General features: G+C 35.9%; 1 protein-coding gene across 1 annotated transcript in view; it reads right to left on the minus strand.

The window, feature by feature from the left end:
- Positions 1-23046, minus strand: part of PIK3C2G (phosphatidylinositol-4-phosphate 3-kinase catalytic subunit type 2 gamma) — a 425918-nt gene that overhangs the window by 104305 nt on the left and 298567 nt on the right. The window contains exons 21-24 of the mRNA XM_037846573.1: positions 18709-18801; positions 17107-17236; positions 9754-9890; positions 7812-7981 (exon numbers count right to left, since the gene is read on the minus strand). Coding sequence (XP_037702501.1) covers positions 7812-7981; positions 9754-9890; positions 17107-17236; positions 18709-18801 — 530 coding nt within the window. The remainder of the gene's footprint in view (positions 1-7811; positions 7982-9753; positions 9891-17106; positions 17237-18708; positions 18802-23046) is intronic.

Consider the following 23046-nt stretch of genomic DNA (forward strand, 5'->3'; position numbering starts at 1 on the left):
TGAAAGACTTGAGGGTCTGAAAAATGTATTTGTACACTGAACTGAAATGCAAGGCTCAGTAAGAAGGCACCTTTTCATTTTATAATTAAAATTATTTTCAAATTCACAAGTTTCAGTGTTTTTGTCTCCAGAGAAAAGCATAGTGATATTAAAGATATATTGATTTAAAGATTACTAAAAGTTTCAGACTCCCATAACAGTGCATGGTGATATTAGCATCCAAATAAATAACTACAGAGTACGATGGGGAATGCTTAAGCTTACATTTTTTCTGATATCACACATGACCCACATTTCAGAAGAGTACATTTTGCTGTTCAACAGAGAGAACAAGTCTCTCGCCTAATATCCATGAGTTAATTGAGAAGACAAATTTGGAATCTCCATTGGATAGGATAGAACCTTGCATAATTAGATGACACAGGAAACCTCATATGTATAATATAATGAGAATGTAATGGTGCATGTACTATTACAAAAAGAACATTTAACACCCTGTGAGAGCTCCAAGCCCTCTGTAACTATTAACTGAGAAGAGCCTTACCAATAATCTAAGCGCACAACATTTTCCCCACCGTCTGGCCTGTGTGCTTGAAGTCCCTGATCTTTAACAGCTTAATAACTTTAGATACTGACTCTGGAGTTCCCCTTAGGCTCAGGCATATCAACTCTCTTATGTGAAAAGAGTAGTTGAAACAGCTACCTCTTCAAAATAATCAGTCCTACTTTCCTAAGTCTGACATGAGTTTATAGTAAATCGGTATTTTACGAGAACAGGAAGAGAGACTGGTCAGCTCCTGTGAAACCACACGATTTTACCCTTCGAGCTACTAGAAGTTTTAGGGGAAGGGAGTTAAATGCTTTGCATGGAATTCTGGTGTATGCTTGGAACAGAAGTTGGTTCTTATATGAGGAAGAGATTAGCAATGCTATAATGCTTGAATGAAAATTGGATTTGTGGTATCACATTTTCAGTAAGGGTTACATTCTAAAACCATTTTTAAAGGTGGAAATGAAGAATAGTCCAAGTTGCCTCTGAAAAACTTAAATGGCCCATTAAATTAATATACGCACAATCAAAATTTATGTATCAGGCTTGTGATGGATATATTGATTCTTACTAAGTTTAATGCCATGAGCTTTTTCCCCTAACACAGGAGAAGGGTACTTTTTCTTCATTTGGGCACTGGATGAATTCCTTATGGTAGGCTCATTTTTTAGGAGCCATTTGTAACCTTTCTTAAAGACCTACTAGATTCAGAATCAGGGCTATGAGATGCTTATATTGACAGGCACATTGGACCTTAGACCAACTGAGGAATCAACACTTATGTCTTCTGTCTCAAATTCAGTTTGTTCACAGTGGGGCACAGGCTCATTGTGTGCAGGAAGACAGAATCCCTGTACTATTTAATTGTTTTCTCTCTCCATCTATTCTGCCCTCTCTCTTTCCCTCTCTCTCATAAACATTTCTTCCTTTTACAATCATCCTTCATTCTTCTAATTTGAAAATCTACAAAATCTTTCTTTGAAGAAAATTCATGTTTATTACCAGATAAAATGTTTTTACTTATAATGGCGGGGGTGGGAAAGCAGATATAAAGGAAGATAAAACATAGTGGCGGGACAAGGTGAAGTAGAAGAGGGAGAAATGTTAATAGAATGGAGTGACAAAGCAAATTTCTTTCTGGAAACAGTCTGAGCAACAGTGCCTAGTAAAATCCAAAACTCTATTCAAATGTTAGGTGTAGTTTGCCTAGGATTGAGTTTGTAACTGGCAGAAGCCTTTGTGAGTCTTATATTGTACCAAATTGTGAGTTTCATCCCTGGAATCCCTATGTAAGAGACCTCTGGTAAATTTCCAGTGAGAGTAATTGAATATGGCAGGACCTTAATAATTTTAACTTCAGAAAATTGCATTTTCTCAGGTCAAGAAGTAAATTTGATGGCATTTTAAATGTGATCTTTTGATTCAACTGAAACTGAGTCTCTGCTATGTTAGGTGCTTAGGATGCAAAAATGCCTTAAGGCACTCACATTTGGAGAGATACTGGAAAGCATGTTTTCCCTCAAGAAAACTCAGATGATTTGGGACCTACTCTGAGTAAATGGAACTACAAAGTTTCTTAAGAAACAATAGCATGATAACAGACCACTGATAATCATCTTATTTCAAAGAATGCTAAGATAGCAATTAAAGCACACGAAGGTCATTAATACCTATGTAGCATTTGGATCAATATGAAATTATTGGACTGGACCATGACAACAATTAATCTGTTAATCTGTTAGGGGAGTTGTTTAAAAGATGGTTTTAAATTGAGGATACTTAGAATTTAACAATTACAACACTCAAATTAGAAATTAAACTTAAAAACCTTTTTACATCAGTGGTAGTTAACTGTTGAAAATAATTTCAAAATGATTATAGTAGAAGGGAATTTTTATGAATAGTATTGAAATTTAAAACTTGAGATTAATGATATTAGATAACTGGTGATCTACTGGGATAAAACATGAAAAGGGCTAAAACCGGGTTGTAATTAAAACAGATATATAATATTTTGATCATCCTGGTATAAATATTTAGTAGGAAAAGAACAGAAGTTGAATTTTATTTTATTCATTTTATTTATTTTGTTGAGCTCTGAAATGATCTTTTCATCTGTTTTAAATGGATTTATGTCCAGTGGTGTGGTGGTAAATGTTAAACAACTGGCCGTCTTACTCTCTCTTTCTTTCTTTTTTAGAACAAAACTCTGATTTGTAGCATTTGCCAATTTCTGTGATGTGTAAGTACTTTTACCACGGCTGATTTAAAGCTAACATTGTGATGTCACTGAACATGGAGTGGAGAAGGAATGTACACCATCAGTGCTTTCAAACCAGGTGAGCCTGTCCCAGCACCTTGTTATGACTGAAACTATACCAGAAGCCAAAATGACTTGGTGAGATAACTTATAATGTAATGTAAACCTCACAAGCAGCACGTTCCAGTCCTGTCAGTCAATAAGCCTCAAGGTCAGAGAACTTAAAGGACGAATAATAATTCAGCTTGTGAATTTCAATGCACAGACTTTAAAAGGCACTAAAATAAGATGTTCAGATGGTTTTAAACAAAAAGAAACAACAACCACCCAAAGATGCAATGTCATTTTTTGTCACCACATTTGGAACACCTACGTCATAGTTAATTCAACTAACATTTATAGAGCCCTCACTCTGTGCCAGGCACTCTTATAACAGTTTTACATATATCAGTTCATTAAATCATTAAAACTACTCTGTTTTGTAGATGAAGAAACTGAAGCACAGAGAATCCATTTGTTCAAGGTTACACCTTTAGTAGATAGTAGTGCAGGATTAACATACACACACCTACACACGCAATCTGTCTTCAGAGTACCCGATCTTAACTGTTGCTCAGACTGCCTCTTAAATTATCTAGAAAAATACCTATGAGAAGGGCTTCACGCAAGGCTAGCATTGTCAAAGTGAATGTCCATGTATTTCTGTGGAAATGTAGTTTGAAAAAATTATAAAGTATGAAACAATGAGTTAAGGGAGCAATAAACACCATTAATAAAGGCCTTCTTTAATTTCTCCTGGTCTATAAGAGAAGTCACTATCAAGAAATTATTGAGTTGAAATTTAGAGTTTATTACAAAATGTCTTTTATGAAATGAAAAATTACTATCTAGAATCATTGTTACAGGGAAACTTTGCATGAAACACTGTGGATGCATAATTTGTTAACCACTTTAATTTGTATCTTCGTGAGAGAAAATAAAGAAATGAAGATAATAATTAAGCATTGCTTCAAAAGAAACACCAATTGGCTTCTGAAAGCTGACAGAATTCCTCATTGTTTCCATTGTAAGGATTAGCCAAATTTTCACCTGCATCATAAAGTAATGCTTAGTGCAGTATTGTTATTTGATTTAATCTTCTGGTATAAATCCTCTTTTTCTAGTCTCACAATTAAAACCAATAAAAAGGGTTTGTTTATTTATGTAGAGGATGTGAAATTCTTCATATACATGTCTGAGATGTGTTTTCTCTTAAAAGTTAGAAAATTTAAGGGAGCCTCAGGGTTGTTGTAAGCATGGAAAGTAGGCTTTCCGGATTTCTAGAAAGCTGAATTAGAACAACTGTCCAGGGACAACTGGGCGTGGACTCTGAGTGAGAATATGGCAGGTCTGACTGAGTTTAATTCAAGAATCAGGACAGCTGGATGTTTGCAAACATTTCCTAAACAGAACCATAACGATGGTTACTGTCAGCTTCCTGTAATAGTGATGAGTATAAAAGGGCAGTGACCCAGTAAGAAAGCTTCTCTAAGATCCTACTCATAAGGAGAATATGTCCTCTTGCTGCTTCCCCTGCAGGAAACCAGGGATTACAGGAAAATCTACCCCAAGAGACACTTAATTTGCTTCTGCTGTGTAGGTCTGCTAATTTCTAAGTTCTGTATCCTTGGTTAAGGGATATATCTGAAACTTAGAGAAGGGGTTGTACATTTGTGTGGGATTTCTTTCTGCCAACCTAGTTTTCCCAACTGGAAACTGAACTTTTTATGAGATGTTGGACAAAGATTTAGGAAACTGTATTATGAATTAAAATTAGTTAATACATGCTAATAACACTTTGTAAGCCATATATTTGTAAGCCATATAAGCTAATAACACTTTGTAAGCCAAGTTATACATGGACTCCCCTGCTCTATATTTTAAAAGACTAGACAAGAGGAGAAGCACATATATCAGGGAAACATATACTCTGCACTCCCAGTGAGTACAGGATTTTTATGTCAAGGAGTTAAGCAGTATGATTCTGGGTTATTAATGGAGGATTATATGGCTCTGTTAGACTTTGCTAGATTAGGGATAGTCCTAGGGCATGGTTTACATCTCTGTCTTTGTAAATTATGGGGTATTTATTAATATATCTGTGTATGTGCAGAAGCAAGGTAAGGTTAGGTTTTTCTCTAAAGACCGGGTCTTTAAGGTACTGTGTGGAAAAAATAAAAATGTTCATTTATCCCAGGGGATAGAAAGTCCTATTTACAAGAGGGCTTATATATACATAGCAACCAAAGAGAACAACCAATGGGTATAGGATGAAAGAAGTCAGCTATCCTATGAAACAGCACTCAGTGGACTCCAGAAACAGCTGAGAGAGTTCTGGAGGAAAATTATTAGATGCTGCCTACAATTCAAAAGATACCCTGAGTAGCCAGAGTTCCATTTAACCATTAAATTTGGGGCAGGAGTATCAGCATCAAAACAAGTTCTAAGGAGACACTGACAATGAGCCACTGATGGGGTCAAAATCCTGGAAACCATTATCCAAATGGAACACTGAGCTGTAGTTGGTGTCTTTAACTGGTGGTGAATAATACACTGTAATCTCAGGGGAAGACATTGCCAACTTCATTTTCACTCATCCAACCAATAATTATTTAATGGTTGAGGGCCCAGCTACGATTGGTTTATTAGCTGATTGACTCAGCAAACATTATGAAGATCCTATTCTGAGTGAAGCTCTATGTTGAGCACACTTTTTATTTACCTCTGAAGTTACATAAGAAAGATTTGAAATTGCTGCACTGCAGAAGCACCAGCTATTAGTATAACATCTCTAGTCCCTATACATATACATATCTGTATCATAGCACTTACCTTACTGTTTAGTAATGCTTTTTGTTTGTTTGTCTGTTTTTAATTTTATGTCTTCTCTACTGGACCTGTTTTTTAGGATCAGGATTTTTTTTTCTTTAATTTTTAACCATCCCCATCTCAACCCAGATGCCAGCTGAAAGAATGAATAAGGGTCACCCTAAATTCCTTGTGGACAATTTAGCAAAAAGTAAACATTCAAAAGAGTAATTTAATATTCAAATGTACAGGAAAAGGTTGATTCCAGGGAAAAAGTGTTACATGAGTAAACTATTTATATGCTCAAACCTTAGAATTAACATTTTGTCTTTCATAAACTAGGCATTCCTTCTCTGAGATGCTCTAATGGTTGGTACATCTCTCTATCTCCGCACTTTTCATATTTTATAAGAATGATTTGTTTAAGTGCTTATCTTCCCAGTACTGCAGAGAAAGAACAAGCCCCATTGAAGTGGTAAATGCATGTTGTTTATCTTTGTATCCCTAAGGTTTAGTACAGTGCCCGGGACACAGAACATCTTCACTGGATGTTTATGGAATGAATGAATATATGGTGAATTTTCCTAAGATTATTTGTTAAAGAAGGCACAATATAGAAAATAAAGTGAAACAAATCCCTTTACATGCTTCAAAGTAGAAGAGAGTTTGTAAGAATTAAACCATATTATCTAGTTATGTTGGCATTTTATGACCAGATTGTGGCCATCTGGTGAAAGTTCACCACATTACATTGTAGAAAACATCTGTGTTTCTTCTATTGAGGGACTGTTTTGAGCAAAACATGACTTAGCCTTTGGAATGATCTGATTCCATTTCTACTTTAATATAAGTATCTTTTTAAAGCAAGGGAGTTCTAGTCTCTGACCTCTGATTTTCTTGCTCCCAGCTCAAAGTAAAACAAAAACCTATTCAAACCACCCATTTCAAAAAACAATATAATTATGCACCCAGTTGCCAAGACCAAAAATCTAGATGTCATCTTTGAATCTTTTCTTTTCTTCTCCTATCCATGCCCTCTACTCCCATGCCAAACCCTAGTCCATTACTCATTGCCAATATCCGATTGATTAACAGGTCCTGTGGCTCTGTCTCCAAAATATATTGTGAATCTGTCAGCTTTCATCACGTCTACCTTTACCATCAAGGTCTTGCTTTAACTGTTGCAGCAGCCTCCTAACTTGTCTCTTTATTGCACAGTTCAGCAGAAGAGAACTTTTGAAAGTCACTGAAATCCAACACTGGTTTTCCCTGAACTTAAAATATAAGCCAAACTCCATAACAAGGCCCTCAGTGCCCCACTTACTCTGGCCTCCACCAATCTTCACCCTAACCTCCTACTGTCAGCCCCTTTTTCTGCCGGAGCCTTTCTGTTGTCTTTGGAACCAGCCATGCTCATCTCCTGTCTCAGAGCTGTTGTATTTGCTGTTCTCTCTTCCTGGAATTCTCTTCTCATAGTAACCACTCCTTCCACAGGTCTCTGTCAGCTCTTCAGAAAGGCCTTGTTATAATAACATCCCCACCCCAGTCACCTCCTAGCCTATTTCTCTGCTTTAGTTTCTTAACTGAACTTTGCAGTTCCTTATATTATTTCCTTGTGCGTTAACTCATCTTCCCTAATACAAAGATATCAGGATTAGGATCTGTCTTGTTTGCTGTTTTATTCTCAGTGCCTTGAATGGTAGGTGCTCACTAAATGTTTGTGGAAAGATTCAAGGCTAATCCAAGGTGAAAAGTATACTAGCATTATGAAATGTAAACCAGTGGGGCAATCTGCAATGGGCAATATACCAGATGTATTGAGAGCACCAATTCATGCCTCAATGTCCATGTGAGGTTTATATGAAAACAAAAGTGTTATTTCAGACAACTCAGACTGGTACAGGATTAGTATCTCATGGAGGAAAGCCAATTTATCCCATTAACAATTTGAGGAAGCTCATTTGTTGCATTAAGATCTATTGAAATTAATCTTTCCTTCGATCTTATTAGATACACAATCATGTTTACATTACTTTGGGGGGGTTAAAGAGAGGAGAAACAAGTCATATTCAGGTTTCTTTTATGCCATTACATGTCATGTATTGCTCTAAGACATTACTTAATTACTGTAATAAACATTGTTTGTGTGCTGACCTTTTTATCCCTCCAAATGTTTGTGCATGTCCTAAGAATTTTCCAAAGTCAATATGAAACATGTGGCCTGACTTTGTCAGCATAATATTGTCATTGTGACGATCACAGACTCCCAGGATGAATGTTACCACACACCAGCCAGCACAGGAATAGAAAAAGTTCCTCAAGGCCTAATCAACAAAAAACAATAACAACACAAAGTACAGAAACAATGAGGAAATGCATTAGCATTAGAGGTAATGGAAAAAATTGAATTATAAAAAGTAAAATTGCATTATCAAGAACAATTTCTACATTTCATTATTGAAAAGAAGGGTATGGTTTAATGGCTGGTTCTTAATATCCTGAAGAACATGAAGCAATCTGTTTTTTAGACTAAGAAATGGATATTTTCATTGAAATTGGGGAAAATATCTCATTCAGATGGAGCTATTATTTTCATGATTTACTAGAGAAGATTCCTGGTGTTAACTATACAATATTGAATGATTTTTCAAAGTAAAAGAAGAACAATATGATCCAATGTTGCCTATTTCCAGAGAAATTGAAAATATTTTAGCTATTATTGAATATGGAATCAAATTTAGAATATACAAAAAACTAAATTGAGATAGCTGATATTTTATGTTTATCATTACAAATAGGTGAACAAGTTGATGTCCAGAAGTGTTTTGTATATCAGTGAATGCCTGTGTGGGTGGAAGTAGATCACCATTAAGTCAACTGCAGTTTATGTTTCTTTAAATGAACAGGATACTTTGGTTCCATACCTCTCAAGTGCAAGGACGCTAATTTTTCTGTCTTGAATTTTCTTACTTGTAAAGTGAAGATAAGAAAATATGTCCTGGTTACTACACATTGTAGTTATGAAGAGGAAATGTATGTGAAAACACTTAAAAAAAACATTTAAGAGCTAAATGAATGCAATTCTAAGCCCAGGGAGTTTTGTGTAAAACTCAAGTTATAATTTTGGGAATGGTTGAAAAGCATATTTCAAGATAATCTTTTCTAATTATTTGCTATTTGGCCTCCAAATGTCTCATTTTGCTCTAAGCAAATCTCAAAGAAGTATGGAATAGATGAACACTCGATCTCTTTCTCAGGCCAATACTAACTTGGATGGGTGGTGAATTGTCCCAGTTTGCCTGGGACTGAGGGGTGTCCCAGTATGAGGGAATTTCAGTGCTAAAACTGGGACAGTTCTAAACAAACCTAATACTGGTCTGTATGGAACTTTTGTGTGAATTAGTACATAGATGCCCTTGCCCCCGGGTGCACCCAGATATAGCAGTTCATGGCTTATCAAGTGGAAGAAGATCTGGCTTTACAAGTGTAAAATGTAGGTCAGATTTCAAGAGGAAGTAAAGTGGGAGAAAAATATCTGCAGTCAAGTGCACATTTTGTAAAATTCATACTATATATGAATCACAAACCCCCTCATAATTCCCGTAAACAATTGAAAGAGAGAACCATGCAGAACAAAGTAGAGAATGGGAAAAGAAATGTATTGCAAAGGAAGGAGGGAGATTTATAGAGATTAGAGAGTGTTCAAAAGTCAGAGGTAGTTTCAAGGGGTGTCATCTCTAGGGTGAGATTGCTGTAAGGGAAGCAGGTGAGCAAAGAGAGGGATAACCAGGAACTGCACTCAGAAGAAAAACAAACACTGAAACATTCCTCTAGTTAATACACTATTTAAACTGGGTCACTATTACTAGGCTGATAACTGAGTGAATAGTACTCAAGGTATACCTCATTTACTTTTTGATAAAAAGTCAAAATAACTAATGAACCAGACCATATTCTTATTTCAGTACATTAATTAAAAGTAGCTCCAGTGTCAATAATAGGATGGTAAATAGGAATCCTGTATTTTATGCATGATTGTTCTGTAACCCACAATTTCTCTAAAAAAAAGAAGAAAATTAGCTCCAGCAGGACAAACCTTTTCATAATCCGCCTTTAAAAGATTGTGTTGACTGAACCACTTTTTAATTGTATTTTCTTTCAGCGGTCCTACCAGGCCAGAATGACGATGGATCTGTGCTAGAGTTACAGCATCAGGCACGATCTGCACCAATCCTGGTTGATAAAAAAGAGATTATAGAAACAATTCTTTCTTCACAGGATGAGGAATACTTAGGAAATAAGTTGCAGTATCTTGATCTGTGCAACAACAGTTGTTAGCAATGCTTGGATTACTCTTTCCCTTTCCAAACCCTCTTTTCTGTGGGAACCCTATCTGGATGGCGTTCCTATTAATTCTTCCTAAATCTTGGGATGCAATAACACTACTTACTGTGTTTGGATCAAATCTGTCAGAAGCAGCTTTAATTTTTTTTCTATAACTATAGTAGAGAGCCAATCTAGAGAGTCTCTGTTTTACAAGAAACCCAGAGTTCAACAGAATAGTGGATTAATAAGCATATGGCTGGAGAATTCATTTACAGTTTAAGAAAGAAAATTCAAGCTTTAAAAATAAAGTATTTATGATCTAATTATACCAAATACAATCTCCAAAACAAATATTTCAAATATATTATAAAAATCAATGTTCTGGTTAACAAAAGCCTTTGCTGTTAAATGTTACATTTATGGGAATTAACAGAATAACTTTGCAGTAAACGTATAGTGAGCCACCTGCTTCATCTCACTCAACATTAAAGAGAAACTATATTAATAATTTTTTTTAAATGGGAGCATATTGATTGCACTTAAATAGGACCTTTGTTCCCACTTTATCCAATAAGGCTTTTTTTTCGCTGTATTCCTGAGGCTACTGGCATGTAAATATTTTCAGGCCTTTCTGATTTTTATTTTGTAGGAAGATCAAGTCCAACCCAGTAGTTAAAATTCTCCCAGGGATGTCATAAACATGGAAACATAGACATATCCTAAAAAAGCCTCCCCAGAGATTTCGTGAATAAAAGGACAAATCCTACTTGCTTAGAACTCTGAAGGATGGTAGAGAGTGGAGAAGGACTCCACAAATGCTGAATTGAAGAAACAGGAAAATATTAGGTAGGAAAATTCCACCCTGGACCACCAGTTTATTTCCATTCCCCTCTTCTTCACTCAGTCCCATGCAGCTTGGAAGTCTCACAGAAACAGCACGGCCTGAGTCCCTCCCACATGGACAGACTGTAGAGTGATTCACAGCAGCAAGTTAGAACTCCATGCATATCCAGGCACAGGAACCCAAGTCCATAAAGACCCAGGGCAGAACACAAGTTGCCCTGGAGTGCTGCATACCAAAGGGCCCTTGGGTGGGAGTGCGGGTTGGGGAATTGCAATAGAAATGCTGGGAAGAACTGTTGTCCCCTCACTCAATCTAGTTTCACTTGGCTGGACCACCTAAGGGGAAACATACTTTTCTGAAGTGATGCACTATTCTGGATTGACCCCATCTGGTTCCCTGGGGTGGGATACCCTAATAGGGAAGAGAGCAGAGGCAGAAAAGCCTCATAGAATAAAAGGGGGGGGGGGTTAAACTGAAAACTGGGTCTCAGAATTGAAAAATGTAAGGAAAATGGGACATTAAGTGAGGGAGAGAATTTAAACAAATCATAGAAGCTGGGGAGAAATATTTGCACAAAAACAAACAGAAGAGATCAAGAGTCCTGGAGAAAGAATAGAGAACAGGAAGCTTTCTCCTGCAGGTGAAACAATTGCACAAAATTTGTAATCTAAAAATTGCACAGCATATTCAGGGCAAAAATCAGCTGAAGAAGACCTGAGGAAATCTGAACAGGTAAACATGGTCTGTTCTAAAGGTCTAGAATAAGTTAGACTAAGCATCAAAGATGAGCCTTAACACAAAGCCAATCAAAAATAAAACCTTAGACAAGAAGGAGAAACTGATCTTCAGAAATAACTTATCAAGATAATCAGATGACTAGACATCAGCAAATAATAACAAGCCCTACCAAGTGACAGAGCGATGACTCAGTCAAGAGAATAAATTAAAACTTCAGAGGAGATTCAAAAGTTAGAACAACAAATCAAAGGTTTTAACAATCTAAATCAGTTTAAGGAGATGATGAAAAATATGCATAAAGAGATAAAGTATATAAAGAAAACAGTGAATGAGCAGAGAGAAGAATTTGAAAGTATAACAGAAATTATGGGAATGAAAGGCACAATAGTGGAGATTAAAAATATGCTAGAGGCGCACAACAGCAGATTTGAACAGGCAGAAGAATCAGTGAACTAGAAGGCAGGAAAAATGAATTCAATAGTCAGAAGGAAAGATAGAGAAAAGAACAGAAAAAAATTGAGCAGTGTTTGAGGGATTTAAATGACAGCACAAAGCATACAATCATATGTACCATGGGTGTCTGAGAAGGGAAAGGGACAGAAAGAATATTAGAGGAAATAATGGCTGAAATTTCCCAACTCTTATGAAAGACATATATATATATATATAGATATCTAAGAAGCTCAATGTACTCCAAACAGAATAAATCCTAATGGACTTACTCTGAGACAAATAATAATCAGAATGTCAAAAGCCAAAGATAAAAAGAGAATTCTGAAAGCAGTAAGAGAAAAGCAATTCATCACATACAAAGAATCTTCGATAAGACTAAGTTTCAATTTCTCATCAGAAACCATGGAGGTGAAAAGGCAGAGGTATGATATATTTAAGGTACTGAAAAAACTGCCAATAAAAATACTTTATTCAGCAAAACTGTCCTTCAAAAGTGAGGGAGACTTTAAAATATTCACAGATAAACAGAAACTGAGAGAGTTCATCAACAACAGACCTGTCCTACAAGAATTGCCAAAGGCAGTTCTGCAGGTTGAAAGGAAATGACAGGAGAGAGTGGCTTAGAATGAAGAAATGAGGATCATCAGTAACGGTTAAAAAAAAGAGTAAATGCAAAACTCAATAGAACTGTAACCTCAATATACAACTCTATTCTTTAATTCATATAAGAATCAGAATACAATTGAACCAGAAAAAGGCATATTTCCTAATAACAGATATGCAAAATATAAAGTGGTATAGTGGGACCAAAACAACATAAAGAGGGGAAACAGAGGGATATGGGAGTAGGTAACATGTATGCTACTGAAGCATACAAACTGAAGGGGGAAATAGTTGTAGACTCACCTCTACAATAATAGTTGGAGACTTCAATACACAACTCCATCAATAGATAGAACATCTAGATGGAAGCTCAATAAGGAAACAGAGAACTTGAATAATATGTTAAATGAACCAGATCTAGCAGACATGTACAGAATACTGCACCCCAAAACAACAGGATATGCATTATTCTCAAGTACTCATGGATTGTTCTCCAAGATAGACCACATGTTGGGTCACAAAACAAGTCTCAATAAATTTAGAAAGACTGAAATCACACAATGCATCTTCTTTGACCATAATGAAATGTTGCTGGAAATTAATAACAGGTGGACAACTGGATAATACACAAATGTATGGATGTTAAGTACGCTCTCTTAAACAATCAGTGGGTCAAAGAAGAACCTGTAAGGGAAATCAGTAAATACCTTGAGACAAATCAAAACAAGAACACAACATATCAAAATTCATAGGATACAGCAAAGGAAGTGCTAAGAGAGAAATTTATAGCCCTAAGCATTAAAAAAGAAGAAAGAGCTAAAAATCAAAGCTCTAACTGTACACCTTGAGGAATTAGAAAAAGAACAGCAAACTAACCCCAAAGCAAGCAGAAAAAAAGAAATAACAAAGATTAGAACAGAAATAAATGAAACTGAGAATAAAAGAATAATAGAATTTTTTAAAAAACCAAAAGGTGGTTCTTTCAGAAGAGCAATACAATTGACAAACTCCTAGCTGGACTGACAAAGAAAAAAAGAGAGAAGTTACAAATAAATAAAATCAGAAATGAGAATGGGGACCTCACTACTGACCCCACAGAAATAAAAGGGATCATAAAATGATATTATGAACAACCGTATGCAACAAATTAGACAACTTAGATGAAATGGAAAACTTCCTAGAAACATGTGAACAACTTACACTGACTCTAGAAGAAATAGAAGACCTCAACAAATCAATTACAAATAAAGAGAATCAGTCATCAAAAACCTCCCAGCAAAGAAAGTCTTGGACTAGATGGCTTCACAGGTGAATTCTACCAATTATTCCAAGAAGAATTAATACCAATCCTGCTCAAACTCTCCCAAAAAATAGAAGAGGAGGGAGTGCTACCTAACTCATTCTATGAGGCCAACATTACTCTAATACCAAAGCCAGATAAAGATACTACAATAAAAGAAAATTACAGACCACTTTCTCTAATTAGTATAGATCCAAAATTCTTCAACAAAATACTTGCAAATCAAATCCAGCAGCACATTAAAAGAATTATAAACCATGATCAAGTGCATTTTATCCCAGCTATGCAAGGGTGGTTCAACATAAGAAAATCAAATAATGTAATACACCATACCAACAAAACAAAGGTAAAAACCAGAAGATCATTTCAATCGATAAAGAAAAGACAAGACCTGGGCATATTCTCAATGTCATAACACTTCTCCCTCCTCTTTCAACAGTACTTTGTTTCTTCCTAGGTTGTCTCATGTATACTGGGTGAGGTAGCAGATGGAAAGCATTATGTTTAGCATCAGATGATCAATAAATGTTACTTCCCTTTTCCTCATTCTGATTTTGAAAATGTCTACCCTCACATTCTCAGTCCTTCTATTTTACACTTCCTAAAGGAAAATCACCTTCCACTTGGTTCCTCTTTCACCTCATATCTGACCATGTCCAAAACTAGAACTTAGATTACTGTGCCCTTTGGATCCTGTGCTGCAGCAGTGCCACTTACTTTTCAGACCATGTTTGTCTTCTGGGAATTAATCTCTGCTAAATCCCAAGTCATTTATCACAAACCTTGCATTCTTGACTACCCAGAAAATCTTGTACCTAATTATAGCAAAAATGGTTTTTAAACCCTGCCTATTAATTAAAATGAAAAAATACATTTTAAACTCTTGTGTATCATATACATTTTAAATACTTCTAACATGATTCTGTGTGCATCAGGTAATATGTGTGGCTCCATTGTTACAGTCCTCTAATGCAGTATTTCTCAAATTTTAATGTGAATACGAGTAAGTTGGGGATCTCGTTCTAATGTAGTTTCTGATGCAGCAGGACTGGGCCAGAGATTCTGAATTTTTTACAAAGACACCCAGGTGATGTCAATGCTGCTGGTTTGTAGCTCACAATTTAAGTAGCAAGGGACAAAAGTTTTCAAGGTGGTATCATACAAGGCAGTGGTTTTCCAACTTAGGGGTGCATAAAAAACACCTGAAGAGCTTTTTAAAGTGGTGAGTCTGATTTAATATGCCTGTGGTGGGGTCTAGCTATATCTCCCCCTCCAATTCCCCCAAGTAATTTTTATGCCCATCAAAGTTGGAGACTGAGTGATGAAATAAATCTGAAATAATTTTTAGTTGCCTTGATTGTCTTTTCTAGAGCTCCTAGGACATCACATACAAGCAGTCATGAGAATGATAATCAATAATTGTGTTGATGACATAATATAAACGTCTTGCCTGGAGTACACTCTCCTGGAGGGCAGTGACTATAGCTCATTTTAGTATTTCTCACTTCAGTTTGTGACATTTCTTGAGAAGAGCAGATGTTCAGTAAGACTTGAAACCTGATTAAAAATGGAGTCTGATCTCCAAAATTTACATTTGATTTGATGATCTCTTGATCTCTATTTTCTTGAAGAAATATTTGTCAGTATACTGCCTTTTGATGTCTTACACCTAAATAAGGTTGTTGGTGTATAGTGGGGGAAAAAATTCTTTGCCTTACGACATCTGCAATTTTGGGCAAGTCTATAGTCATTTTTTTTCTGAATAATTTTATGAACTTTAAAAGATTTAGCTCCAGTCACAGTCTATGACTGTGATGAGGACAGACTAGCTGGAATTGAAGAATTCCATTGGGGTCAGTATTTATTAAATTTCTGAAGAAAAGGTGATCCATGTGACATAAAAAAATCTCTGCTTGGCTCATCTAGTTTTATTCTTACTCTTTCAATGTATTGTTACATGAAAGATTGAGGTTAGGTGCGTGAGAAAGAGAGGGTAAAATTCAAGGAATAACAATAATAAATAAATGAATATAAATAATAAATAAACAAAAAATAAAACAACAATAATAAAAGATTTTCAGGAACTAGAGATTTAGAAAGGCTTCAGGAGTGGGACACTTGGAACAGAAAAGGGCCCTATTATGAGAGTCAAAATAATTGGGGGGTATGACTTATAATGGAGTCATCCTGAGGCATCAAGATGAAGGTTAAGCTAAGAAGGGGGAGATTCCATGCTTACCTTCTAAAATCTCAAGTCAGAATTGGAGCCCTGAGCCTATTGGTGGGAATGCAGGGACTGGGAGCCTGGCAGTGACAGCTCGTTTGTGATGATCAGTTTAAATTGAAGTTCTGCCTGAATACAAAACAAATCACTACATAGTCTATGTCTTTTGTCTAGTTCTATGATTTCATCCGTTTGTTTATGCACATATATCTGCTATGATTCATACCAATTAATTTAATTGAATTCTAAGTGGCAATGATCACATATAAAGATGATGATAAGCTATCTTGGGAATTTTTTGTTTCTTCAATTTAGCACAACTGTAACTAAATACAACTTTTATCTGATGTTTTGGTAATGATTTGAGTGGACCATCAACATTATTTTCATTGGGAATGTGTATAAATGTGTTATATTTTCATATTAATTTCTTGGCTTTTTTAAAGGAAAGAAATGCTGAACTATGTTCAAATGTTTGTGTATGTGGCCATCTTTGACTTGCCTATTATACTTAAAAGACTTTTTGAAACTAAACACGGGTTTATGATGTATTTAGAATTTTCAGAGCCCCTTTAAGCATCTCCAGTTTTGTAAATTTTGCATTAATAGGGAAAATTATGTATGTTTTGAATGAATAGGCTTTTTTCTTATTAAAATAAAATGAGAGAAAATATGTTAGTTATTAATGTAACTAACATTAAAGACACAGAAAAGAATGTCATAGTTAATAGTTGGATTGTCAAGATTCTAATTAATATCTAAAAGCATGTTATGCTTTACATATATGATTTTGATTTACAGTTTTTGAGAAGAAATTTTATTTCAAAGAAAAATGAATATGTATAGTTGTTTGGATTTTTGAATTTGTAGTCTAAAATGAAAGCTGTGGAAAGTTTGGCGGCATATTACCTGTGACTATATGAGAGAAATAAATCAATTCTGCTTTCTAATATATACTGACCTTGGCCTTTTCCTGTGGAAAGACATCTATAAATGATCATTTGCATATCCAGGCCCTCCTGCAGCCAAATGTTATCCACCACTTGGATAATCTGCAGAACAAGCATATCCTGGCGAAGATCATCTCCTGTCTGTTGAAAACAAAATTATAGACTCTGGGTTTCTCCTTGAATTTCATTAAAAGCATTCAAACATGGTATATGTCATTTCTTTCCTTGGATAAGAAGTCCTTTCAAGCCTAACTTACTGTGTTATCAATTGCTCTGTTAGCACTAACAGTACCTTGTGTTTCTCATAGAAGATAAAATAATTTCCTTTAAATGATTACAGAAGCTTCAATCATCAAATTAAAAGTGTTGCTTGGAATGTTTTTCTCTGATAATAATCTTTCAATTTATTATCCATGTGAAATTTCTTAGATTCAAAGTCTAGAGGAGAGGTTGGATGAATGTTTACCCAAATTTCAAACTCAGCCAAGAGAGGTCTCTTTCTAAGTAAACCATTACTTGGTATGCCATAAGCTTATGCACTGATACGCTGTTAGAATACCAAAAGCTTCTTAACCTGAAGTATAACTAGCTCATATGTGATTCATCAGACTTTAAATCAGTGACTTCTCTTATTTTGAAGGCAGTTAAAAGTTTTCAGAAAAGATAACCTTTGATAATAATAAGGAATGATAACAGGTGATTTTCTAGCCCAGGTCTAGGAAATAGAGTATGTCCAAAGGGAAGGATAGTTTTATGCTTTTAAACTAATAAGCAGTTTGGTTTTGAAAATGCTTTCCAGATTATATGGAGAAAATTCTGCTAAGCATGAGATTTTGAGGGTGTTTTTTTTCCCCACCAAAAATGCTGTAACATAGGACCAGTAATGCTTGAGGTAACACAGGCCAAAGCAAAAACAGAGGGGTAAAAATTATTATCCTCCAAAATAGACAATCCGAACAGACCAGAAAATCCATCTTTAGCCCTTGTTGCCTGGTTTAGCTGAACAACTGATTAACTGAATGATTGGCAAATCCTTACTTTTCACTTGCAGCTCCATCTTTAGCCCCTCTTTCCTACTTTATTTATAACCCTGTTCCTATCTTATACCCTATTTTTCCCCATGAGATTCATGATAAAGGCTGAAAAGGACCATATTTATTTTTTATTTAAAAAGAAGCAGATGACTTAAATTACTAAAATAAGCAAGTGCTTGTCAACAAGAATTTTTGTTAAATTAACAAATGATATTTGAGTGCACAGCTAATTCTGAGTCTAATTCAGTATCTAGGCCAAAAGAAAACTCTCCTCATAGACGCTTACCAGACATTCAGCTTTTCATGCCACTCAAATGTGATTGTTTAGTTTCATTTATTGAACATATCTTCTTAAATTTTGTACTGAGGGTCACTGGCTTTAAGCCAGTAATGTTTGATATACTGAAAATCATAGTTTGGCATGTACTATAATTCTGTAAAAATGCAGAATCTAAAATAATTGGGAAACCTTTGTGTTGCTGCCAGAGGAAAATAGCTAAAATAATTTCTTTTCATGAGTAATAAATCAGTAGTTCTGCTCATGGAATCTATGGGATGTTCTAGAAAGGATCATTGTACCTTAAAAATAACGCTGATTTTTTTGCCCATTGGATTAGTATTGATGAAAGTAATCTTCAATGGTAAAGCATTAGATGTGAAATATGAACATGCCTATAGGAACAGAAGAAGAGAAAAATGGTGAGCAAAATAAAGCAAAAAGAACACTTTCCCTGGGCCCTGGCAGAATTTGTTATATGAGCAAATGCAGCACATGAATAACTTTGACACTCTGGAACAAAGAAACATATTTATTAAAAACCTTCAGTCTACCAACCAAAGTCTTTGCTTTGAAATGGAAAAGCCAGCTTTTGGGTAGGCTATAAATCTACAACTACATTTTTTCTCACAGAACAATGGGGATATGTTTGAAGTTTAAATAAACTAAGCAGTATGTACGGTATTGTGCTTATGCTGGTTGAAAGATAGCTGAGTTAAAATCACTATTTTGAAAAACTGATCTCCTTTCAGTTATTTCTGCCCTGCAGCATACTTTAAGGAAACATGGATATAGAGTTAAGAGAGACCTGAATTCAAATTTGAGCTCTGTAAGTTATTAACTGTGAGATCTTGGGCAGGTTTCTTAGTATGTCTGGACCCTGCTGTAAAGTAGGAATAATAACTCCTACCGCACACATTTTGCAATAGATATATGAGCTAATATATACACATATCTATAATGCCTTTTACAGTGCCTGGCTCCAATCAGTTACTTAAAAAATTAATAAGTTTCTCTTTCCCTTCTTGCTAGTCAGCATTCTTTCACCTTGGAAATAACAGTATGACACATATTTCCTCTTCTTATTTCTTTTGATTACATGTTGAGTTTCTATTTTCAGCTTTATGATATCAACTACTTTCCATTATACTATCTTTATGCTTATTTTCCTTTTATTTTCTTATGATTGTTTTAGTGTTAAAAGGCCATCTCTCTTCAGGCTATTAGAGAACTAATGTTGAAAGTGAAGAGTTAAATCAATACTAAAGGAAGGAAAAGGACTTGATACTTCAGTTCATCAACTTAGTAAAATATGACATCCACACATATCGAAGGATCAGTCTGAGTGTCATTTTTCTGAGAAGTCTGAAATAGGTAGAAGCTAACAGGAAAGGATGTATTTCTTAACTTACTAACAATATAAATCTAACGGAATCCCTAACCAAATACAAAACCTAACATAATCAATTTGAGTTTTTTGGTCAATGGGGGAGGTTGCTTTTTAAGTAATGAATCCCTGCAACAAGTCAGTCAGGGATTGTATGATAGTCTGTCATAGATATTAAATTAGGAAATCCTGTTTAGGCAAGAAATGAAACTAGATCAGTGATTTTCAAATTCTGATCACCCAATTTTTGGAAATCTCTTTGAAGCACCCCAATCTCAGAGCACAGATAAAGTGATAAAGGAGGCTGAAGGCAAGGCTTAGGAACTCTCTTTTGTAACCACATCACCCAGACCTACTTTACATTCATTGCTTCATACTTTGGTTTTCACATGCAATGCATTTTTTAGAGTCAAGTAGAAAAAAAAATATTTATTCAACAACTAGTATGTGAAAACCATTATCTACATGCTAAAAGCGATAGATACCAAACCTGTCCTCAAAAAGCCTACAAAAACTTGACATGAAATTATATAAATATGCATTAAGTTGAGAATAATTTACAGGGCAATTACTCAAAAGTTGAATGAAGAAACATCTGGAAGAGAAAGTCTTTCAGAAATGAGCTGGAACTTGAAGGCTATGAGGTACATAGCTTAGCAAACAGAAAGAAGAAAACATTTTCTAGGTAGAGAATATTAGAGTAGAAGTTTAAAAAGTGGATAGTGAGGGCCATAGCCAAGAGACAGGAAGAAACAAAGCAGAGTGTTGAAGAAAGGAATATTTTATGCAAATGGTGAGACAGAAAAGCTAGACTAGAGAAAGGAAGATAAGATCTCTGTCTTTGAGAAGCACACAATCTGATTATGAGATGCATAAGTGAAAAGTGAAATAGATATAAAAATAGTTAAAACAAAAACACAAACCATGCAAATAAATGAAATACATGGTTCTTACTTTCCCAATAATGGGGAAGGATTGGACTAAGTTATTCTCACTCTTCCTCCTGCTTGTCCCTTAGTAACCTAAAGGGAAATAAATGGTCAGTCAATGGTCCACTGTGATTAGTGGTTCCAAGGGGAGACCAAGGTAAGACTCCTTCTTATAAAGGAATCTTATCTCATAGCAAAATTCCTTGCTTTCTGCTTGGAGAGCCATGCTTTAAGAAATAGAATGAGCTTTTCTCCAGGGTGAGTTCACTGGTAGTGATGAAAATGGAACACTGAAGACTTTCCCACACTCCATACATTCATAGTGTTTCTCTCCAATGTGAATTCTCTGATGTTTGATAAGCTGAGTGCTCTCACTAATGGCTTTCCCACAATAATTGCACTTATAAGGTTTCTTCCCAGAATAAGTTCTCTGATATACCATTAGACTGGAGCTATAAATGAAGGCCTTTCTACACTCATCACATTCATGGGGTTCCTCACTAGTGTGAATTCTCTGGTATATAATGAGGTATGAGTTTTGATTGAAGGATTTCCCACACTTATTATATTTACAGGGATTTGCCTGTGTGAAGTCTCTGACACCAAAATAAGACATTTACTCAGATTGAATGCCTTTTGCATTCAAAAGGTTTTGCTCTGGTATGAATTTGTCATAGTTGACAATTGAGAATTCTGATTGAAGACTTTTTTAACTGGCTAAATGTACATGCTTCTTCTCCCTATTGTGGAGGATCTGATGTTTAATAAGATGTTTACTCAGACTGAAGGCTTGCCATGTTCACTTATTTAGAAGGCTTCTCCCTAGTGCGGATTCTCTGATGGTCAATAAGGTTTATATTGGAACAGAGAGCTTTCCCACACTCAGTACAACTGAAAAGTTTCCTACCAGTGTGATGTGAATGATATCAGACAAGGCTTTTATTGGACTGAAGGCCTCCTCACACTTTGTTCTGGTTTGAATCTATTATGTACCCCAGAAAAGACTGTTCTTTTAGTCCAATATCATGGGGGCAGACTTATTGTGGGTGGGATCTTTTGATTAGATTATTTCCATGGAGATATGACCCCACCCATTTGAGGTGGATCTGAACTAGATCACTGGAGTTCCTAAGAGAGCTGACGCAGACTGAGACGCTTAGGAAGAAGATGCCCAGAGACATTCTGGAGAAAGCCATTTTGAAACTGGAGCCCAGGAGAGAAGGACCAGCATATGTATGTCACCATGTGCTTTCCCATGTGATGGAGGAACCCCAGATGCCATCAGCCTTTCTTCAATGAAGGTATCCTCTTGTTGATGCCTTAATTTGGATACTTTTATGGCCTTAGAACTGTAAGTCTGTAAACTAATAAACCCCCTTTTTAAAAGCTAATTCATTTCTAGTATTTTGTTTTCTGGCAGCTTTAGCAAACCAGAACACACTTATTCCCTCAGAATGAGTTTCTCCTCAGAATGGATTCCTTGGTGATTAATGAGTTGAGAAAACTGAGTGAAGGCTTTTTCACACTCATCCCATTTATAAGGTTTCTCCCCACTGTGAAGTCTCTGTGGTTGAATGGGATGGGAACTTTGGCATGGGTCTTCCCACACTTGCTGTGAACATAGTGCTTTTCCCTTGAGTGCATTCTCAGATGAGCAATGAGGGACATTAGATAATGAGCAAGAGGTCTAACTGAGGATCTTATCACACTCATTACATTCCTAAGGGTTATATCCAGTATGGATTACCTAATTGGAAGCTTTACCACATCCATCACACTGATAGAATGTTTATCCTTTCAGATCTCCTCCTTAAGGTTCACCAGGACTGATGGGAAGATTAAAATGGTCTTCAGGAGAGTGTCACCTGGCCTGTCTGCCCTATTCATCATTGTCCCTGCAGGGGCCCGGCCCCATGCCAGGCATGGCTATTTAGAGGAGAAGGACAAACAGGGAGCTCTACTTGGGGCTGCTTCCCAGTGCCAAGGAAAGGGCCTTTGGCAAGGGGTGCCAGGGGGACAGTGTGGTCCCAGCTGCAGTAAGTCAGACTGGTAAGCCTGGGCTGGTGATCCCCAGCTGGCTGGCTCACCCCAGTTCCCACGGTGACCGTCTCTCAGCACCAAGACCCCACATAGCCATGCTCCATACAAGCCAAAATGCACATGCAATTTTAATATGAAAAATGGCTCTACTCCTAAAACAAAACAAAACACCCCCAAGCCCCTCAATGATATCTTTTGTTCCTTCCAACTTAAGATAGTCTTTGAAATGCTGAGTTTCCATATGTCTTCAAAATTAATTAGTGACTACTGTTAATGATTAAAAA

Source organism: Choloepus didactylus, chromosome 8 (genome assembly GCF_015220235.1).
Source record: "Choloepus didactylus isolate mChoDid1 chromosome 8, mChoDid1.pri, whole genome shotgun sequence".
NCBI lineage: Eukaryota > Metazoa > Chordata > Mammalia > Pilosa > Megalonychidae > Choloepus > Choloepus didactylus.